We start from the raw sequence: 21,669 nt of genomic DNA, 5'->3' as shown, positions 1-21,669 counted from the left end.
ATCTAAATCTACAAAGTAACTATAGTAAATAAAGCTATCAAATAATTGTAGTGGATTAAAAGTACAATATTTGCCTCTGAAATGTCGTGGAATAGAAGTCAAAGTACTGACATATTCAAGTACAAATACCTCAAAATTGACCGGGGTTTTTCCAAATCACCCAAATCACTGAATGCTCCTTTAAGTTTATACTCAGTTACTTTCGACCAGTGCCAAAGAACATTTTGGATCAAAGCCTTCCTCACCGTGAAAATGACTGATTTCAAGAATAAATAAGATATCCTAAAAAAGGATGGTGATCTTTTGAACTACTTGATTATGTAAACGTCAGGTGTGAATGACAAAGCCTTAAAAAGTAAGAAAATAAATCTATAAAAATAAAACTTGCCCTTCATTCATATCATGTTCTTTGCAGGTGCAAGAGGAAACCAAACACACATATCGGAACCCAAGTTCACATAATCCTCAGAGCCCTCCTCATGAACTTATAATGGAGCGACGAGGAAGACGAGAGACCACGGGAGCTGCACTGAAGGTGAAGAATCTCTCTAAGGATTTACAGATTATCTCCACCAAGCCCAAAGCAACAAGTCACAGTCCAGTCAGCCCTTACGGCTGGAACCAGAACTTCTCACAAGCCCTGGATCAGTACTTGTACCGCTCTGCACCAAAGACCAAGCCTCCAGCCAAAACCTTGTCAAAACCCAAAAAGATACTGGGCTGGGGGGATTTTTACTTCAATGTGAAAACGCTGAAGTTCAGCCTGCTGGTGACAGGGAAAATTGTGGATCACATCAATGGTACATTCAGTGTCTACTTCCGCCACAACTCATCCCGACTGGGGAACATATCAGTCAGCATTGTGCCACCATCCAAGGCTGTCGGGTGGGAGGTTCTGGAACCTGAGGCCCAGAACACACACTACGCCAATGGCCCCATAGGTTCAGAGTTCCAGTTCCAGAACCACCCTCAGTCACCTACTCCTGGCTCTGTTCTGGAACAGTACAAGCAGCAGCAGCAAGAGATGACAGAGCTCAACTGTCGAGTGGAATACCAGAGGACCAACCGGTCCAAGAAGACCAAGCCCTGCCTGTACGACCCAGGTCAGACCTGCTATGAAGAGAACACCCAGTCCCAAGCAGCTTGGATCTGTGCCAAACCTTTCAAAGTTATCTGTATCTTCATTGCATTCACCAGCACTGACTATAGGCTGGTGCAGAAAGTGTGTCCAGATCATCACTTCCAGACTGATCACCACCAACAGCACTTTGGTTGAGAAAATCTGTCTTGATGATTTTTAAGACCAGATTAGATCAGATTTCGTCTTTATTACACGCCACAGGTTTACAGGTGTAAAACAGTGGGTGACATTTGTTTTTGTGCAAGCTCCATCGTTTTTCATCGTTTCCAGAAAGAGAAAGAATTAAGACGATATAACGATAATTAGATTGTCTGTTGCTATAGAATCCTTAAATGATGTGTTCATTCATTTTACCAGCCATGTATAATATATATATATATATATATATATATATATATATATATATATATATATATATATATATATATGAATGATTTTGAGATATTGGGATTATGATGTGAGTGTTGACATGCACTCTTAAAACAAAATGCCACTAATCTAAACTGTCATCAGTATACGCCCATATGTGGGCATATACTGATGATATCGATTCCCGCCAGGGACACTGTGGGCACTGGGGGCGTGCTCTCTTCTCCACGTCATCAGTGCCCATACCCTACAAGTGGGGTTGGCAAAAGGGCCTTATATGTGGAGTTTGTATGTTCTCCCCGTGTCCCCTAGGGTATAGCCTCACAAAAACATGCAGTAATCCTGGTCTCTATATGCCTCCCGCCTGATGGAGGGGAAAGGAACTAGTTGGAATAATGGGTTCCTTCCACGTATTCCTACCGAGGAAAGTCCCCCTGTCAGGGCTCCCCCAGGTTGGCAGTGGGAGAGTAGCGCCCAGGATTACAGTTTAGGCAATTGGCACCGGGTGAAATTTAAGAAGGGGAAAAAAATCCTAAAAATCCTTGTATCATGTATCATTATGTATTGACAGAATTGTTCTATTCAAGATTTTGGAACAAAGCTTAAAATTGATAAACTGTACATAACTGTATTGTATCCTATAACTGTAAATGATGTGTGAAGTGACAGATGGCATAAAATAGTTACATTTATGTAGTCAAATAAATTCATTATGTACATTTCATTATACCAATTAATTTAAACCAAATCCATATTAAAAGATATATCTTTGAAGTTATTACTGAAAACAAAATTGTTTTTGCAATCATGCCATATTGAAAACATTAGTTCATGATAATTGTCCTCACAAAGGATGACATTAAACAAAGTGATAAGACATAACAGCTGATTTATTATAGCTATGTGTCAGCCAAAGATGTGGTACGCATGTCGCTGGCTCCTGTCCAACACTGATTTCACTTTCACCCCTACTTGCCTTTAAAAGTTCTGTCAGATTGCAGCAATCCACAGTCCTAAGCATGCTTTCTCAATCACTACAGAGAATATTACGGGTGAGTATATTATATGCTTGTTTGCTCAATTATCCATTTTAGAATTTTGTACAAATAAAGCCAGGCTTCTTAAAGTTTGCAGAGTTTGCAGATATGCCATTATCTGAATGTTCTTATTCGTTAATTTAACTTACAGTAGTCTTCATCCACAAAAGCTAAACCATTTTAACCACGTAAACCGTATATATATTGTTGACCGGAGTCTCCCCAGGACGCTTCTAGATCCTTGAGTAATTCCATCTACTACACCAAACTGACAAATAGCTGACTGACAAGCTCACAAATGTTACAAGTGAGAAGCTCAATGTTTTTAACTTGTACATAGGCCCGCTATTCTCTCTGAATCTCTAGCCCCAGAATGCTAGGGTTCAAGTGCTTTAATAATAAACTTATACCCACAGTTGCCTAGTAATGCCAGCTGATTGAAGAGGTTAAATGAATTGACAATTGCCTGCTTCATTGGTATTTCTCAAAGATTCACATCAGATAACATATTCCAAATAAGTATATTTTATCCAAATCGACAGAAAGTACCATGAGTAAACCATGCAAAGAGAGTGCGCAGTCCATGTGGGACGAAGGACAATAATAGTTAAAAGGAGTTCATTTCAGGGGACGATCCCCCCTCCTAGTTAATGATTGGTGTTGCAGGTTAAAGATTTATGAAATATCGACTTGTTACCTTAAGTGACTTTGGTTGAGTGAATCACCCAGTCAGAAGCTTTATTGTGCCGTTTTTCTTTGGCTGACCCAACAATTTCATCATATCCTGGGTTTTAGACTAGCCTACAGCTGCATTTTGCATGAGTTTTACTCACGGTCAATTGTGAAACTAACTGTGTTCATCTATTTGTCAGTTTACACAGCTGCATTTAGTCCCAAGAGATTTGTTGGTGTATATGATAAGGCTTGAAAATGAGTTTCTATTAAACGTATGTAACTATCATGCAGCTACAATCTAGCCTTCAAACATTTCCTTGATGTCTCTGTATCACTGCCAGATAGCCTGGCTCACATTATAGATTCTGTTCCCCCAGTTTTATTTTACAGTAGCTTCATAGTTTATAACTTCAAACTATTATTATTCTTTTCCCCCTTAGATCCAATATTTGCTGCAAATTATGATGACCGTGTTATTCAGTAGTTAGAGGATTGTACTTTTCATGAAGATAGCATCTTGAAAGTATAATGCTGTTAGACGCTAGAAGCACATACATATTTATTTGATCAGTGCTTGAAACTGAGCCTTCTTTAGGCACAGCAATATACTAAACTTTATGTCAGAAAACAATATAAAAGAAAACATCAGGCTTAACTAATGGGTTTGGCTGCTGACTTATGATTCCACAGTTCACATTCTTGTCCTACTTACCGCTCTTCTCTTCACCACACAGCCCCTCTGGCTCAGAGCCCCAGCATGTGCAGGGCAAGAGGGCCAAGTCATGGTGCAGATGCCTAGGCGATTCCTAGCCGGTGGCAGGCAGTGGACAGGACAGGAGAGCCTGGCTCAAGAGGATCCAGAGATGTGGAGTCTTCTACAGCAAGAGAAGGACAGACAGTGTCGGGGACTGGAGCTCATTGCGTCTGAGGTGGGTTACTATAAAAGGAAATTATTGTATGTGTGTATAATATAACCGTTATTTCACCAGGAAAGGATTAAAAACATATTTTACAAGTGCACGACTTAGCCAAAACAGAGAGAGACAGACAACATTGGCCTTTCACAATTTTAAATAATTTGAAAAATCTGCTGCTATATTGTTAAGGTTTTATACCAAGTGAATGCAAAACATTTAAATATTGCTGCCAATTGTTTCAAAAGTTTATCCCAAACTAACCTATCCTATATGGATGTATATAACTATTTATGCGAATGCACAATTCTTATGTTTTTCTTTATGCTATACTTTGTTTATTTAGACAGGACGCATATTAATGAATAATACATATCGATGTAAAATTTGGAAATAAACCGGATTTAGCAAAGCTAATTTAGCTCATTTACATCCGCAGTCCTCACAATTCTATTTGTAAGATAGATTTCTGGTTACAAATATTTTTTTCCCTTTTAATTGTACATCCATTTTGATTGTATTGTTCCACTTTTGCTGTGGCAATGTAAACGTATTTTTTCTCATGCCAATAAAGCCAACATTTTGAAAGAGAGAGGGGGGGGTGCTATAGAGCGATACCAGCTGTAGATCCAGACAGGAAATAGTCTCCCTGCTGCACAAGGTACAACCATTATATTGCAATAAATAACAAAATTGTGTTTAAGAAAGGGACAGTGTCAGCGAGAGTTAGTCAGACTCAGAGTTTAGTCACATTGTAAAGAAAGGTAGTGACAGAATGATAGGCAGAAAGTGTGAAAGTCAGAGGGAATTTAGAATCAGACAGTGAAGTAAAGAATAAAGAATTTCATGACTAGAGTCAGCAAGAGAGGGGGTCACAGAGAGTTTTGTGTCATGAGAGGTGGAGAGAGAGAGAAAAAGTCAAGAGAGAAATATTCCCATTCCAAAATAGGTGGACTGGACACGTTGAAGTCCCTTAAGTGATTGAGGGATCCCTGATGGCTGACAGGTTTAGAAGGATGACATGAGACAGGTAAGATAAGAAGGTTACAGGAGGACACAAAGAAAGAAAGAAAGAAAGAAAGACAGACATTAGGGTGAAAGAAAAAAAAGAAAAAATCATATGAGGAGAATAGAGAGACAGAACAGATAAGGATAATGAGCTTATTATATTCAATTTCCATTGAGTTTCATCTCCCTCTCTTGACTCTCAAGCGTCTTTGTGAAACTTGACTTAGGGCTGAACCCATTTCAGAATTCAGCATTCAGAGAGATTCCTCTCCTGTAATTTTCCACATTTACCGCATTTTCACTACCGAGCCAGTATCCTCCCTACCACAGATGTTATGCAGTTTATAATATTTACAACAATATAATTTACACTCTTTACATCACTCATTTGTCAGTGGGTGCTTTGCGATAATCTTTGGAGAACAATGGAGATGATATTCTCACCATCAGTGATTCATGACTGTGTTGAATGATTATCTTTGGGGTTTTCTTTTGCATTAGAACGCTCTTTTAGAAATCCTGACTTTCATCAAGCTAGATTGTATTTAGCCTCTGCATTAGTAACTGTATAGATCAGTGGTTTTCAACCAGTGGTCCCCAGCTAAATGATGGAGAGCTGGTAACCAAATGGAATTAAATTATTGTCAAAATCCGAATTATACAATTTTCAAGAATCTACACAATTAGAAAATGTAGAAGAATTGTTATTTTCAACGTTTGCCTGTCATCTCTCCTAAATACAGCATGGAATTGTGGACAAAAACTAAAGAAATTCAGAATAAATAGTGGGCCTGGTATCAAAATGGTTTAAAATCACTGGTATAGATCTCTGGATAATGTAAATGTCTGTTTATTTTGCCAGAACTTCTGCAGCCGTGCTGCTCTGGAGGCCCAAGGCTCCTGTCTGAACAACAAGTACTCTGAAGGGTACCCTGGACAAAGGTACAGTGGGTCGGGAATCGGATTAGAGTTCTCAAACTCTGCCCCGAACCCGACCAGGCCCGACCCGACGTTTTAGGGCCGGGCCTAAAATGTTTTTATAATAATAAAAATAATAGTTCTGTTCTGTCTGTTTGTGTATTTATCTATTATGAAGATGGTGCTGACTGGCGTTTCAAGTTCTCAAATTCTGCACAAACCTGACCAGGCCCGACCCGATCCGACGTTTTAGGGCCGGGTCGGTCCTAAAATCTATGATAATTAGTTGGGCCCAGTTAGGGCCGGGCCTTAATTTTCGGGCCCGATGAGAACTCTAGTAGGGATACATTTTTCAGTCGCAGACACATTTTTATTGGTCATGACTCATGCCTCATGACCCATTCACGGATTTCCGCAAATTTTTGAAAAACACGCTCTGTTCACATTGAAAAACATTGGTAGAATCTGCCACATAGGCAGAATCAAAGTTCGATGTGACTGTGATGTACATCATTTAGTTTTTCAAAGACATTTCATCCCCTCACCCCTCTCATATTCCAATCTCTTTCCACAATGGAAACAAGCCTAACAGCTTTCTTGTGAATTTATCCTTTTGAAATATATTTTCAATAAAGTATTCAATCAATCAATCAATCAAATCCTTCATCCCTCTTGAAAAGAAAAGAAAAGAAAAGAAAAGATGAGGCACACTGTTCGGCGTTCGCACACTGTCATAGTCTTTTGGGATAATATGCATTAGTGATCTCGTGGTTATTGTCAGGTGTCCCTGAATAGAGGGCACCCTAAACCCTAAAACTTCCAGCGAATTGAATGTAATAAAAAAAAACTAGCACCCACATAATCTTATAATTTTCTTTCTTCTCACAAAAGACTGAAGCAGTAAGAAAATAACATCTTGTTTCTACAATGGCACATACTGTATCTTGAAATACTCCAACAGCGTTAGTTGTGCAACATGGGAGATATTTTTAAAAGCACTTGAAGCACTTTATTTAGTCATTGGATGTAACATATGTTTTATACTTTTATGATTATTATGTCGGTTGGATATTATAGTACCTATCTGTTTCATTGTGTGCTTTATGGTTGAACGGTTTTACTGTTTGTGAACTGATCTTACTAAGACAAATTCCTTCAATCATGTTCAAATGGCAAAACATAACCCAAAATGTATACTACTGCATTCAAAGCTTTTCTCTGTCCTCAGGTACTATGGCGGTGCTGAGGTTGTGGACCAGATTGAGTTGTTGTGCCAAAAACGGGCCTTGGCTGCCTTCAGTTTGGACCCGGTCCTGTGGGGGGTCAACGTACAGCCCTACTCCGGCTCACCGGCTAACTTTGCAGCCTATACCTCTGTACTGCAGCCCCACGACCGCATCATGGGTCTGGATCTGCCTGATGGGGGACAGTGAGTTGACTGTTCTTTTTCACAAAATGACGGATCCAATGAATTTATTATTTAGTCACACGCTCTTGTTAATATAGTGTCGAGTGACATATTTCTAGTGTTATCTACTGTAAATGCCTACAGCTTTTTCACATTTCAGCCTAACTCATGGCTACATGACTGATGTTAAGAGAATCTCAGCCACCTCCATCTACTTTGAATCGATGCCCTACAAAGTTAATGTGAGTATTTTGGGAAATAGAAGTAAAAGCTGATGATGACTGTGTTTTGATCCCTCTGCAATTTATGCTTTTAATGAATGAAATGTCCTCCTGTATTGTGTTGTAGCCTAAGACAGGTCAGATAGACTATGACCAGTTGGAGAAGACAGCCCGTCTCTTCAGACCAAAACTGATCATAGCAGGAACCAGTGCTTACGCCCGCCTCCTTGACTATGCTCGCATGAAGAAGGTACAGTAGGCCTACTTGTTGTCACACAAATATGTCTTACAACTTTAGAATAGAAATAAAAGGTTAAGGTTAAACGATGTCAAAACTTCAGAAAAGCTTAACCGAGGGTTCCGAAAGGGGTAAGTAAAAGTAAAATAGTAACAGTAATGTAGAACCTCACCTTTAGGTCCTACAGCAAGGGGCAACTGAGTTGTTGTATCTTTTTGGAAATGTCAATCCTTTTATTCACATGAAGCCATTCAGACAAATGTGAAACTCACATAATATTACATTGAATGCTGCAGCAACACACAGCATAATGGCACGGTCGAAAACTGTGTGGCTTCTCCCATTGCACACCTGCTAGCCATCACGCACTAATGGTAGCCATAGTAACCATCCAACCTCTAACTGATTACACTGAATATTTAGCAAGGTCACGCCATTCATTTAAATAAACAAATACATTTATTAAATGCGTACATATTGAAGTCAATAGTAATATAAAGAAGAATCCTATTGGTTATGTTTGTGAACTGTGTTAGCTGTGTGTGGAGATCAATGCCTACCTCCTAGCAGATATGGCTCATATCAGTGGCCTGGTGGCCACTGGGGCTGTTCCTTCTCCTTTTGAGCATGCTGACCTTGTGACCTCCACTACCCACAAGACTTTGCGTGGAGCCAGGTGCGGGCTATCATCTCTTTGGGCTTCAAGTTGGTTACAAGCATTGTGCTATAATAACACAGTCAAATCCCAGTGTTAATTAATTTGACTCTGAAGAGTGTACAATTGGAACAAAATGGACCTGCATTGGTCAATTTGGTTCCATTTGAATACTAAACTTTGAGTTAAATTAAGACGATATTGCTGATAAGAAACATAAAATAATTTAATTTAATATACAAAACTAAAATGCCTAATATACCTGAAACATCTTATGGAAACCAAACACTACAACAAAGGCAGAAAAAAGCATACATTTGAGTCTAGGAAGAATTTGGGGGTATAATACCAATACCATAATTCTCAAAGAACAGTGATTTGTGATTTATTCAAAGTCATACAGTATAATATGGCAGATACATACATACATGAAGATGGTATGATTATGTTGTGATACCTGTATTGCAGGGCTGGTTTGATATTCTACAGAAAGGGCGTGAGGTCTGTGGATAAGAAAGGTCATCAGGTGACCTATGACCTTGAGAACAGGGTCAACTTTGCTGTTTTCCCATCTCTGCAAGGAGGACCTCACAACCATGCCATTGCTGGGGTGGCTGTTGCCCTCAAACAGGTTAAGAATCCTGTTGTGTTGTTTCAGCCTCCACACACTGAATAGCCTATAGAATGTGAGGAAGAGGTGGACTGTTAAGTTAAATGGACTCTCTTCACAGCAGACATTTTGACACGTAAATGTAGCTAAAGGTTATACCGTAACTTTACAGTAATTGTGGGTGAGATTAATTTAGGTGTATTGGTGTACCTCCATGGACAGCGGTACAAAGAAATACCTACATGAAACACGCCCACTTAACATTATTTACATGTGTTTACATGTCAGTGTCTGCTCTGTGAAAAAATCCTATTTAGATCACCAAAGGCTGTAATTTCAAATTTTTGCAATGAGATGCAACCACACTAATTAATTTCCATGTGTCTTTTCACTCATCATTGTCCCATCTCCATTTCTATTCGCAGGCTACCGCCCCCATGTTCAAACAGTACATTAATCAGGTGCTGCTGAACTCAAAGGCGATGGCTGGGGCCCTGCTAAAGAAAGGCTACACCTTGGTGTCAGGTATACAAAGGGTTCATGGGACTTCAGTCATACAGCTCTTGGATTGAAATAATTTAAGTATGTATTGAGCATGCATCTATCATACGGTATTTTGGCATCAAAGCTCTGTCAATTCATACAGTACATAATTTATCCCTGGCTTTAAGCATGACAATAATTAATCTGACAAATATGTAGATATTACAGGGAATGAAATTGCAAGACCCCTTTAAGGGAATCACATAGATATAGAGCCCACAGATTGTGGTGGGAGCGCAAAAGAAAACTTCATGGAGCAAAGCACATGCAGCAGCAGCACAACAAGATTGCAGCATGATGGTACAGCACAGCAGCAGCAAAGAGATTGAGTTGTCTGCCTGAACTAGTTCCACAGGCTTGCAGAGGCTTTGCATCATAATCACTTTTAATCAATGTTATATATGACTGATCCTTTTTGATATTTCTGTATGATTCCATGATGTTCGTTTTACACAGAACCAACACAGAAAGTCATGACCCGACTAGAGTATATTATGTAATCCTTCTCTCATCTCCCAGGTGGAACAGACAACCACCTTGTCTTAGTTGACCTCAGACCACGTGGTATGGATGGAGCTCGAGCGGAGAGGACCCTGGAGATGGCATCTATCTCATGCAACAAAAACACCTGCCCTGGGGACAAGAGTGCACTCACTCCTGGAGGACTCAGGCTGGGTATTCAAATTTACTTTATATGACTATTTGGCTTTTGGGGAAGAACTTCAAGAAGAGGATAGGACACAGTGGAAGACATCACTGCCTGCCTGTCTGTCTGCCTGCCTGCCTGCCTGCCTGCCTGCCTGCCTGCCTGCCTGCCTGCCTGTCTGTCTGTTTTACAGTATGACTGTCTGGGCTTCTCTCTCCTAGTTAATGTTCATTGACTGGCTATGAATGACTATTGAATGGTTATCTCTGCTTAGTTCTTTCTGTGTTTTAATCTTTTTATGCCTTATATAGATATCCATCTATCTCTGTCTCCCTGTTACAGGAGCCCCAGCTCTGACCTCCAGGCAGTTCAAGGAGGCAGATTTTGAGAAAGTTGTGGACTTTATTGATGAGGCGATTCACATTGCTCTGGATGTGAAAAAGAAGACTGGTGAGAAATAATTTATTTTTGATATATCTGTATAGTGTATGTCAATGTCAATGCGGTGGGTCAGGGGTAGAGTGGCTGGATGGCAACCGCAAGGTTGCCAGTTCGAACCCGGGCTCCCCCAGAGTTAATGTCAAAGTGTCCTTGAGCAAAACACTGAACCCCTGATTGTTCCTGATGTGCTGGGTGGTGCCTTGCATGGTTTCCGCTGCCATCTGTATATGAATGTGTGTGTGAATGGGTGAATGTAATGCACAATCTATATGTAAAGCGCCTTGGATAAAGGCGCTATATAAATGCACCATTTACCATTTGCATGTCAAAGTAAGTGATGGGACACAGACTGGTATATAAGAAGGGATGACAAGTTTTCTTTAATTGAATATATTTGAAAAACTAAATTATGTATGAGGGTGCAGTCACACGAGTGGTTATCTGCCACATTCAGAATCAGAGTTAAGTGTGACTGCACCCTATGTCCCCTTGGCTATAATTAAATGGATACACCCTTCTCTTCGCTTCACCTGTGTGGTCTTTACTACAGCACCTCTCAGCTTCACTTACTGTCCATCTCAATAATGAAATCATTTAAAGAATGTTGGACATCATTACCTATTACTCATGCTTTGTGAAACTGAAATGTGCATCAACAAATGTGCAAAAAAATAAATAGGAGGATGGGAGGAGCGCAAGAAATATGCCAATAGAAGACAATACCTACATTATGACTTTTAAAATTTGTGATGACGAAACATCAATTCACTAATATTCACATCCCCCATTCCTCATGATAACAGATTTTTTATTATTATTATTTTTTATAGATCTATTTCTATTTGTAATGGTGTTTTTTTCTTATTCTTTATTTAAGGACATCCACAATCATATTATACAACCATTTTTTCAAATAGTATTTATTTGTCCACAGGAACAAAACAATTATAAAATAAAGCATATGGGAGAGATGGATAACAACATAATAGGCCTATCCTACATTTATTATAGAGCTAATGATTAAATAGATGAAAAGAATATAGACCCACCAGGATAGAATCTGTAAGATATTAACCATAAGGCATTATTACTTTGTAACCCAACATCTTTAACTGCTTCTATTCACCCGTCTCCTTCCTTTTTAGGCAACTTGACGAGCTTCAAATCCTTCCTTTTGGAGGACTCAGACACAGCATCGCGCATGTCAGACCTCCGCCAGCGGGTGGAGACATTTGCCAGGCCCTTCCCCATGCCTGGATTCACTGACCACTGACAGGCCCTTCCCCATGCCTGGATTCACTGACCACTGACAGGCCCTTCCCCATGCCTGGTTCACTGACCACTGACAGGCCCTTCCCCATGCCTGGATTCACTGACCACTGACAGGCCCTTCCCCATGCCTGGATTCACTGACCACTGACACGTTGCACAGCTGTGGTTTAATAGCACTACAGAATTAATTAGGCTGAAACTGCATCCAGAGAGTCAGGGATGTGCACACATAGACATCAAAGGGGGCTTCAGCCCCTGCCCTTTTACCCGTCTGTAAAAACAACTGCCCTCTCCACACCACGAATTCAGCATTTACTACATGGTGAAAGAAATGCAAATGCCACACGTTTCCATGCCAGCATTCTATAGGAGAATTGCTTTTTTTCCAGAAGTCTCCTGAACTTGAACACAGTATTTTGCTTTGAACAAATTTGTTTAGAAATCCATGTCGTTACACCGCATCTCCACTAGCTAAAGAGTGCTGGGTTGCGCCCCGAAAATAGCTGATCTACATTAAGCTCTCAACGAGTCGCAGGGCGGCGCGTTGTGAGCTTGTAGATCTGCTATTTTCGCTATTTTTGTCCAAAAGTGCCCTCTTAGCCTACTGGATTTCAGCCCCTACCCCTCTAACACTCTCTGCACGCCCCTGATCCAGAGAGTGTAGTGAGCTGATATCACCCATGGAACAACGCCTGTTCATGTTCTGTTGATCCTGGGAATACACTGTCCTTTCTTCCCTCTCCCCATGTCTGTTTCAATAAATAATCATATGAACAGGAAAGTATGTATATTCATTTACATGTCGCCTCAAAACAGCAATCTTACAAATAAAACCTACATTAAAGGACCATACCATGAAGTTGTCTGTGTCGTGTTTAACTTTCCGTATGTTTGGACATGACTGATGAGCATTTTCCAAGCAATTCCGTGGTCATTTTGGTCTTAATCATTAATTAATTATCTCATTAGATAGTTTACTGTAGGAAACTGCTGTGTAACCTTCTCTGTCGGATGATCATGTTTACAATAGAGCACAATAGGGGGTATAGGGGAGGGACAGTTCTGGGTTCATAAACATAAAGCACTGTTAAGCTGCTGGTATTTCCTCTGGTCATTTCCTCTCTGTGAACTCTAGGGCCCCGTCCGGCGTCCGCAAAAAAACCTTCTGCCAAACCTCTTGTTTATGTCAAGCATTAATTTGTTCTCAACTTGTCCTTATTGTAGAGGCATGCAGCCATGCTATACTGCAGACTTTCATTATAGCCATGCATGTAATCAAAGACAAGACCGGTGGACAGTGGTGCTGCACCATCACACATTACCAAATCTGTTTCCTGATTGCCAACTTCCTGCTTTTAGAAGCAGGCCAAGATCCTGATTGGTTGGCATCATCAGAATGGCTCACCAATGCTGATCAATGCACTTGATGCACCTAATGCGTGCGTGCGTGCGTGCGTGCGTGCGTGCGTGCGTGCGTGCGTGCGTGCGTGCGTGCGTGAAACACACGTGTTTGACAGTGTGTCTGCCTTTCTGTTTACTCCAGAGGAATGTGTTCCTTCCATATAGATAGAACAGCTGGAACAGAGTTCAAATGTCATGGAAGATCTCAACTCTGTCGTCAGCAAACACACACGCAGGCACGCACACACACACATACACACACACACACACACGCAGGCACACACACACACACACACACACACACACACACACACACACACATACACACACACACACACACACACACACACACACACACACACACACACACACACACACACACACACACACACACACACACACACACACACACACACACGAACACAAACACAAACACACACAGAGCATCAGAAAAATAAGCAACAGTTCTTCCATCCCTGAGCCTCTTTCTCATGACCTGACAACTCCTTTGACACTGCGAGTGTGTGTGTGTGTGTGTGTGTGTGTGTGTGTGTGTGTGTGTGTGTGTGTGTGTGTGTGTGTGTGTGTGTGTGTGTGTGTGTGTGTGTGTGCATGCGTGCGTGCGTGCGTGCGTGCGTGCGTGCGTGCGTGCGTTTCATATTAATGCTGTTGCTTGTAAAACTCCTCCAGGGAATAAGTTGAATCCCTCATGTGCAAGTCTTCTATCATTCTTGGTCAACAGCCCTCTTTTTTGTGTGGATCTCACAACTCCTGTGGTGTTCAAAAGCACTCTTTCATCAATTCTTCTTTGTTTATAAGAAAGAAGAACAGACAAAGTATTTGTTCAGGTTGCAAGAACAAGAATTGCAAGATATGAGTCAAACTAAATGTAATGCCTCAACTACATTCCAGTTCAAATATGATTACTGAAATTACCAATCTGTGGTAATTTCAGACGATTGATGCAACGGTGGATTATATTTCAGTGTGAAAGGCAAGTAGTTTCCATTAGATTTACCACCTACCAGCCTGGGCCGGCTGAGCGGTCCAGGCACCTTGGCTGGTAATCCAGCCTGACAGCGTGTTGCGGGTTCGAGTCCCGATCCCGACGACCTTTGCTGCGTGTCACCCCTCCCCCATCTCTCTCCCCCTTTCCTATCAACCTACTTTCTTTCAAACTATCAGTAAAAGGCAGAAAAAGCCCCCAAAAATATCTTAAAAATAAAATGTGTTCTATCCTATTATGAGCATTACTGAGTAATCAAGTAAGAAATTAGCTACTTACTGAGTGTAATTATCAACTGAAAAGTAGGTTAATAATATATTTCAAGTAAAATGATGAAATATAAAACAAGCAATATGTTGAAGTCAAAAGAAGAACTGTGCATTTCACAGGCGAGGGGAGTGAACTTGAGCAAAAATGCTGGTATTGCACAAGCTGCCTCCACCGACTCCATTATTGACACTGCCTGCCCATTAGAGCCCAGATCTCATTTCCCACTGCCTGTCTTTGTCTTGACTCCGTAAGGTGAGCAAGAGTGATGCCATCTCCTTTCATCCCAAATGCAATAATCCCTCTGAATATAAAATACACTGTATACCAAATATTAGGAACACCATCTGCATATTGAGTATATTGCAGTCCCTCGTGCACCAGCCATCTCTCATTCACCTCAAGGTTTAACCTTATACTTTTACTGTCTTCTCTTGAGAGTGGTACAAGAAGTACTTACGTAGGTGAAGAGTTCTCACCTACAGTATAAGTATACACAATGTAAATACTCTTTTACAAGTCAAAATTGTATTTGAGTAAAAGTAGGCCTATAGGGAATTATGTTTACTCATTATGCATTAAGTTTGATACTTAGAGTGTCAAATAGATCAATCATGATTCAGCTGGTAAAGGTGCGGTTGATTTCAGTGACTTATTTGCTGATGAGTAGCATAACATAACCTATAAAAATACAGTAATGTGTCAGTAAATCTGCAAAATAACTAAGTAAAATAAATATTTGCCTCTGAGATGTAATAGAATAGAAGATGTAAAAATGAAATAATAATGAAGTAAAAGTTCCTGATGTACTTACTTTTCACCACTGCTTTTTTTTAACCACCCCTGTGTCCTCTTATGTGGCCAAACAAAGATATCATATGAAAGGCAAAATGCATGTACGTGTACGTATGGGGTTTATCAGTCAGTGCAAGGGGAATAAGTTGATGTTGTGACTATTTTTGAAAGATGGTATATAAATTGTATGTGTCTATATGGTTTCATGTGTGTGTGTGTGTGTGTGTGTGTGTGTGTGTGTGCGCGCGTGTGTGCGCGTAGGTGCGAGCGTGCATGCGCATGTGCACACTTGTGCATGCTTCTGTGTGTATGTGTGTTTGTGTGTGGATGGACCTTGGTGCGTGCATGCTCGTGATTGCTTGTGTGTGTGTGTGAGACTGTGTGATAGGCAGATGCAGTGTGGGAGACGGCAGCACTGTGTCTTTGATCAGTGAGGACAGGTCTTTCCAGGGCAAGGAACAGGCACCTGTCACATCCTTGACAGCCTGAGCACACTCTGTGCCACCAACACACACACACACACACACACACACACACACACACACACACACACACACACACACACACACACACACACACACACACACACACACACACACACACACACACACACACAGAGCGCTACTGAACCTGGTGTCCCAGCAGTCAGGCTGGGACATGTCAGCTGTACTGCAGACAGTGCAGAGTGATGGATGTATTCATCCATGAGGTCTAATGACCAAGGATTGTTTGACTGGCTCTGGAAAAAGATCTGCATCTCGCAAAATCACTAGTCATTTAACACGTGTCCTATCGTGTGTGTGTGCACGTGTGCAAGTGCAGCTTCCATCTATAAATGCACCAAGTCTAGTATGTACTGTACGTCTGTAATCCACGTAACTCGAGAACCGTTCGCCACACTGACTTCAAATTCAACACACGTGTTCCACACCCCCACAGGGAGTTCAGTGCCCAGAGTCGGTCAGACCCACGGTTGTCCAGAACCGCCAAAAAAGGCCGGGCTCTGCACCTGATATCTCCAGAGATGACCTGTTCACACTTTTTTTTTGAAGGGTGAAGTCTATGGAATTATTTTATGTATGTTTAGAGCACTTATGACACCAGCCAAGTCTATGGACATGGTGGTTTGTTTAGAGCCTTAAATGACGATGTGAGAAGCCATGCGGGCAATATAAATACAGTGTGTGCCCCTCACTTCACACAAGTGTGATTTTTTTCTTCTCTTTTTGAGGGGCGCTAGCCCACCCGCCTTGATGTCCTGAACTCGTGTCACATTTGCCATTGATCAATGAAAGGAGAATTTACGTCATGAACAAATCGGCTTTTTGTGGCAACACAAACATTAAATGCCATTGACAATGAAAGGAAAATTGACATCATATTATGTAGACGAGCAAATCGGTTATTTTGTCCTAACACAAACGTTAAATGCCATTGACAATGATATGTGGACGAGCAAATCGGCATTTCTAAACACAGTGCAACTGTTTTAATTCAGCTCAGGGCTCACATAAATTCAGTTGTCAAATTAATTCATAAAGAAGTATATAAATTTTTTCTTGGATGATATACGACGACAAGAACGCCCCTCACTTCACACAGGTGTGATTTTTGAGGGGCGCTAGCCCCTCTTACATTTGTCGCCACACCTCTCAATATTTGCCATTGACAATGAAAGTAGAAATTCGGTCAAATGTCCGCCAAATATGCCGTAAATTTGTACGATTACAAGAGCGCCCCTCACTTCACACGGGTGTGATTTTTATTTTCTCTACAGATGAGAGGCTTGACTGCATTTCATGCAAGTGCAGGAAGAGAATAGTAGCATAGCTGTAATGCAAAGGCAGCAAAGGCATTAGGGCTATGGACCAGATATAGTAAGACTAAGACACCATGCATTTTTATTCTGTCAGTCTCTAGACAGATTCAGCTCTTTCTTTCTTTGACAAACGTTTTCCCAGATTGATTGTAGAATATAACAACTCAAAGTCATGAGTACTTATTTTTTCACTAGTATTTTCACTTGCTGCTCTGTCTTTCTGGTGCAACAGTGCTGCAACCAAAGCTTGATCTACAGTACAACAACAGCTTCATCCTCAACAGATAGCACTCCAATACATGCGTTATCTCATACTGTACATGTTGACCCGTCTCCATCTGCTCCCATGTTACAGAGGCACTGTAAATACAGTTTACCTACATGTAATACAAATACGTGAAGCGCCAATCTAGAATGACATACCTTCCTTCTGCAAATACCATCTCAGACTCCATTCATTAGGACAGTGGTGTGTCCAATAATGTTCCATGAGTACACAGTCAAATCTGTGTTGTTAAATCTCTGGATTCTATACAGCGTAGTTCTTAATTTAAACCAAACACTACATCCGTGGAGTTCTGAGGGTGACATTAATGAGAGAAATCATCTGGTGTAGAAACATCGGTTGGAATGAAAGCTTGCATATTCTTGGTCCTCTATGACCCATGATGGGACACTCAAATTAGGAAGGGGGAGTAAATCTGACTCTAGTCCAGGGCTTGAAGGTATATCCACTCAGATTATGCAGCACAACGGCAAGGCAATGCAAGTTTATTTGTATAACAACAAGGCAATTTAAAGTGCTTTACAGAACATTAAGCATTGAGACATTAAGACACAGTTTACAGTGCTGAGAGCTTATATCATATCTGCAGTATTTAGGTTGCTGCAGGTCAGTCAAAAGTCTGGTCCTTCCTTCTTCAACTTCTTGTAGTCCATGTCGACGGCCACAAACTGATGATAACAGACAAGAAGGAAGATATGTTTTCATCAGTATCACTAGCCAATCAGATGATGGATGCTGATCTACAAATTCCTCTTAAACGTGTCATTCTGACCACATCTCATCTTAAGACCAACACAGCCATGGATGCACAGATAAGATGGGCCAACTACATTTGGTACTTTGGTACTCCACATGAGGGCTTAGTGTGAAACATGACAACTGTGTTGGTTGTAAATGAGCAAAAACATGTTTTGCGCCGCTTTGCACTGGGTGTAAGACAGGGCCTTTGTGTGTGTGCGTGCCTCAGAGCCTCTGCCTGATGACCAAAAAAAAAGCCTAATATCTCCTCCAGCCAAGGGGGAATCTGCCATTTGTTTAGTTAAGATGTTGGCTTTCCACCTTTGTTCGTGTGTGTTGTCAGTAATACTGCACCTTGTACTGGTAGGTAGGGTCAAGCTTATTCCAGGGCTCAGGATTGGTAGTTCTGTTCCATCTACACACACACACACACACACACACACACACACACACACACACACACACACACACACACACACACACACACACACACACAGATAAATATACTGTAAATTACGTATAATATAAATATACATACGTACGCATACCTGTGCAGTGTGCATAACCTACATGCAAAGGCATACACTTTCAGAAATACAACACATCACAATGCTTAAGTGCTTAACCCTGCTTTTTGTGCTCTAACCTTTCTGGACGGGAACTCTTTTTGGGGTTCTGTACAGTATGTACAGTATTCAAAAATTGGTGGAAAAAGATTATGCTGCTATATAAATATTTGAAGTTTTTCAGAATACTTAGGTCAGGATTTAGAAGGCTTTTTAGAATCTTCCTCAGTCCAAAATAGAAGAAATCACAAAGTATTGTCAATCACCAATCTGGTTACCACTTACCACACGATCTGTCATAGAAGCCAATAAAGCACAGCTCACTGTGCCTTACAGCAATTATGAGCACAGCTAGCGTGCCTTTGACCAATCACACTGCTTGAGCTTGAATAATCCATTCCAGTTTAGCTTAAATCCTACATTACTCATCTGTCAATTATGTTTATGATTATCACATCAAAAGTTAGAATGAGATGTGGATGAAACGTGACTTGATGCTCCTTAGTGGGTACATCATGAACTAAGAACATCATAGTTAGAATGAGATGTGGATGAAACGTGAATTGAGGCTCCTTAGTGGGCACATCATGAACTAAGAACATCATAGATAGAAGAGGATGAGTGAGCGGCCGTACATTACATGCGGCCCCCTGGCCAGTCGGATAAGATACAGAGAGGCCCCGCCCATTCCCAGACAGATGAAGAAGAACTGAGGGATGAGCTAGAGGAGTGAGAGAGAGAGAGAGAGAGAGAGAGAGAGAGAGAGAGAGAGAGGAATAGAGGGGGATCAGTGTATTGCATAGAGTACTAATAACAAGTTTAATCATCTTTTATTTTTACAGTCCATGTAGTATGGTTTAATATCCACGCCTTATTTATCATTTCACATTGGTTTCTGCGTGTAATGGAACAATTTGTTGAAACAATGCAACTACAACAAAAAAAAGCAAACAAACGAATTATTATGTTCTGTCAGAAAGGCATTTTGAAAGAGAGTGCCACTACTACCTGTCTACCATGGAACAGGAACTGAGTAGGCCTACTTAGTTGTGACAAGCGCAATTCATGGACTCATCTTCCTCTCAAAGTGTGAGCCTTCTGCAGTTTTAAAAGCATGAGCCCTGCTGTGCCGGCCTGGCTGACTGACAGCATGGCTGCACCACTGGCTGTGCTAAGACAAAAAGCAAACTCTTGGATTCAATAAGGATGAGCGTTATATTTCCCCTGACAGGGATTCACCCTGCTCCTGTGCATGTGGATGAGTGATGGAGGGATTTTAACATGAAGACACTTCAAACTACTGTTCAAAACATGGTTTCATAGGCCTGAAGGGACTACTACACAAAATGTAATAATTGCAACAGAATGTATCTTTTCAGAATGCATTTTGGACCCCAGTCAAATTTACCATAATGTCTACACAAATAAAATGATGGGAAATATGAATTGACAAAGGTAATAGAGCATGCACATTGCACATCCACATATGAATTGAAGCATAACTTGAAAATATACACTTGGTACAAGATAAGGCCCATACAAATATTATTAAAAGACTCCCAAATTGTGTTACAATGAAAGACATTGTGGGATGTTAAAACATCTTTAACATCTTGTAGTGGTTTGTGTTTTAAAGGGGCTTGACATGTGTGTAATGTATGTGTTTTTAACTTTAAATTAACTTTTGAATAAAAACTAAAATAATTAGTTATATTATTATTTATAATTGTCAATCACATGTCATCATATGTCGTAGGTCTACTCTCTGAGTAAGTGACACATACAGTCAGAATAAGAATAAAGATGAAACAAGATTATATCAGATTATTTCTATAGGCTACACAAATTTAGACTTCTGCCAAGTTGGTACTGGCCAATATTTGTAGCCTAACCACTCCACATAACAGTCATTGAATTAGTCTTTTACATGACTTGCATGTTGCATTCTATTATAGTTCTAGATAGGCTTAATGTACAACAAATTTATCTTTAAATCTGAAATTTGAATTAAGTAGTCTGAATTCAAATTTGTGTCGTATTGTCTCCGTCAATACACAAAACACATTTTCAAATAAGTTAATTATCTCAGCACAATAGAAAACTACTTACGCCAGGGTGCTTTTTAAACTGCGCTATTAACGTCCGGAAGATCATTGTTCCCGTTTTTTTCACAGTGCGTATCATCAACACTCAAAAGTCTCAGATGGGCTCCAGGATTAGACCTGTTGCTGCATGCTGTCCGTCCTTGTGTTGGAGGGACACACAACACAAGAGAAGGAGGGAGAGAAGGAGGAGGGAGGAAAGGATGAGAGGGAGAAAGGAGGAGCAGGGAGGTCATTTGCAATGCATCTAGTCCCCTACAGTTTACTACATCCATATAGTAGGCAACAACACAATATACAAGTTATGTAGTCCTGGGCTCCAAGAAGCTCATTTCCCCTCAGTCAAGTGGAGTCATCTTTCCCTTTGGGAGATGATGGGAGGATGTGGGAAAGCATACAAACATTCTGTCCAAGGCCATTATAAAAAACAGATCTTTGTCTTTGTCTCTGAAAGCTGAGGGTTATCTGAGTGTATGGACAACTTTAATATCAACAACACAACTGCCCAATGGTTCACTACCCAGCAAGCCAAATGGCGTCATGATGACGTTGTGATGACGTCCTCCGGTGACTCCGGTGACGTTCAGGACTAC

General features: G+C 40.7%; 3 protein-coding genes across 3 annotated transcripts; 2 read left to right on the top strand and 1 right to left on the bottom strand.

Annotated features, from left to right (window-relative positions):
• Window positions 1-490: 490 nt before the first annotated feature.
• On the top strand, window positions 491-1,276 carry LOC308315028 (neurexophilin-4-like; the record flags this gene model as incomplete). Its single annotated transcript, XM_080762852.1, has 1 exon — window positions 491-1,276. One exon carries the CDS (start codon window positions 491-493, stop codon window positions 1,274-1,276), a length of 786 nt encoding a protein of 261 aa, XP_080618978.1.
• Window positions 1,277-4,004: 2,728 nt separating this feature from the next.
• Window positions 4,005-12,385, top strand: LOC308315027 (serine hydroxymethyltransferase, mitochondrial-like; the record flags this gene model as incomplete). The annotated part of the gene is made up of 11 exons (XM_080762851.1): window positions 4,005-4,151; window positions 6,007-6,086; window positions 7,291-7,491; window positions 7,631-7,712; window positions 7,819-7,941; window positions 8,466-8,605; window positions 9,053-9,215; window positions 9,620-9,719; window positions 10,257-10,412; window positions 10,726-10,833; window positions 11,970-12,385. The coding sequence occupies 11 exons, from the start codon at window positions 4,005-4,007 to the stop codon at window positions 12,095-12,097; spliced, it is 1,428 nt and encodes a 475-aa protein (XP_080618977.1). The 3' UTR covers window positions 12,098-12,385.
• Window positions 12,386-18,140: 5,755 nt separating this feature from the next.
• On the bottom strand, window positions 18,141-21,291 carry ndufa4l2a (NDUFA4 mitochondrial complex associated like 2a). The gene is made up of 4 exons (XM_080764926.1): window positions 21,084-21,291; window positions 19,610-19,695; window positions 18,763-18,823; window positions 18,141-18,338 (listed from the first exon to the last, which is right to left on the bottom strand). Exons 1-4 carry the CDS (start codon window positions 21,156-21,158, stop codon window positions 18,282-18,284), a joined length of 279 nt encoding a protein of 92 aa, XP_080621052.1. The 5' UTR covers window positions 21,159-21,291; the 3' UTR covers window positions 18,141-18,281.
• Between the last annotated feature and the right edge of the window lie 378 nt (window positions 21,292-21,669).

This window comes from Protomyctophum bolini, assembly GCF_963924005.1.
Source record: "Protomyctophum bolini genome assembly, chromosome: 5".
Classification (NCBI taxonomy): domain Eukaryota; kingdom Metazoa; phylum Chordata; class Actinopteri; order Myctophiformes; family Myctophidae; genus Protomyctophum; species Protomyctophum bolini.
The sequence above is the reverse complement of the archived record's forward strand: the minus strand, read 5'-3'. Positions and strand labels throughout refer to the sequence as shown.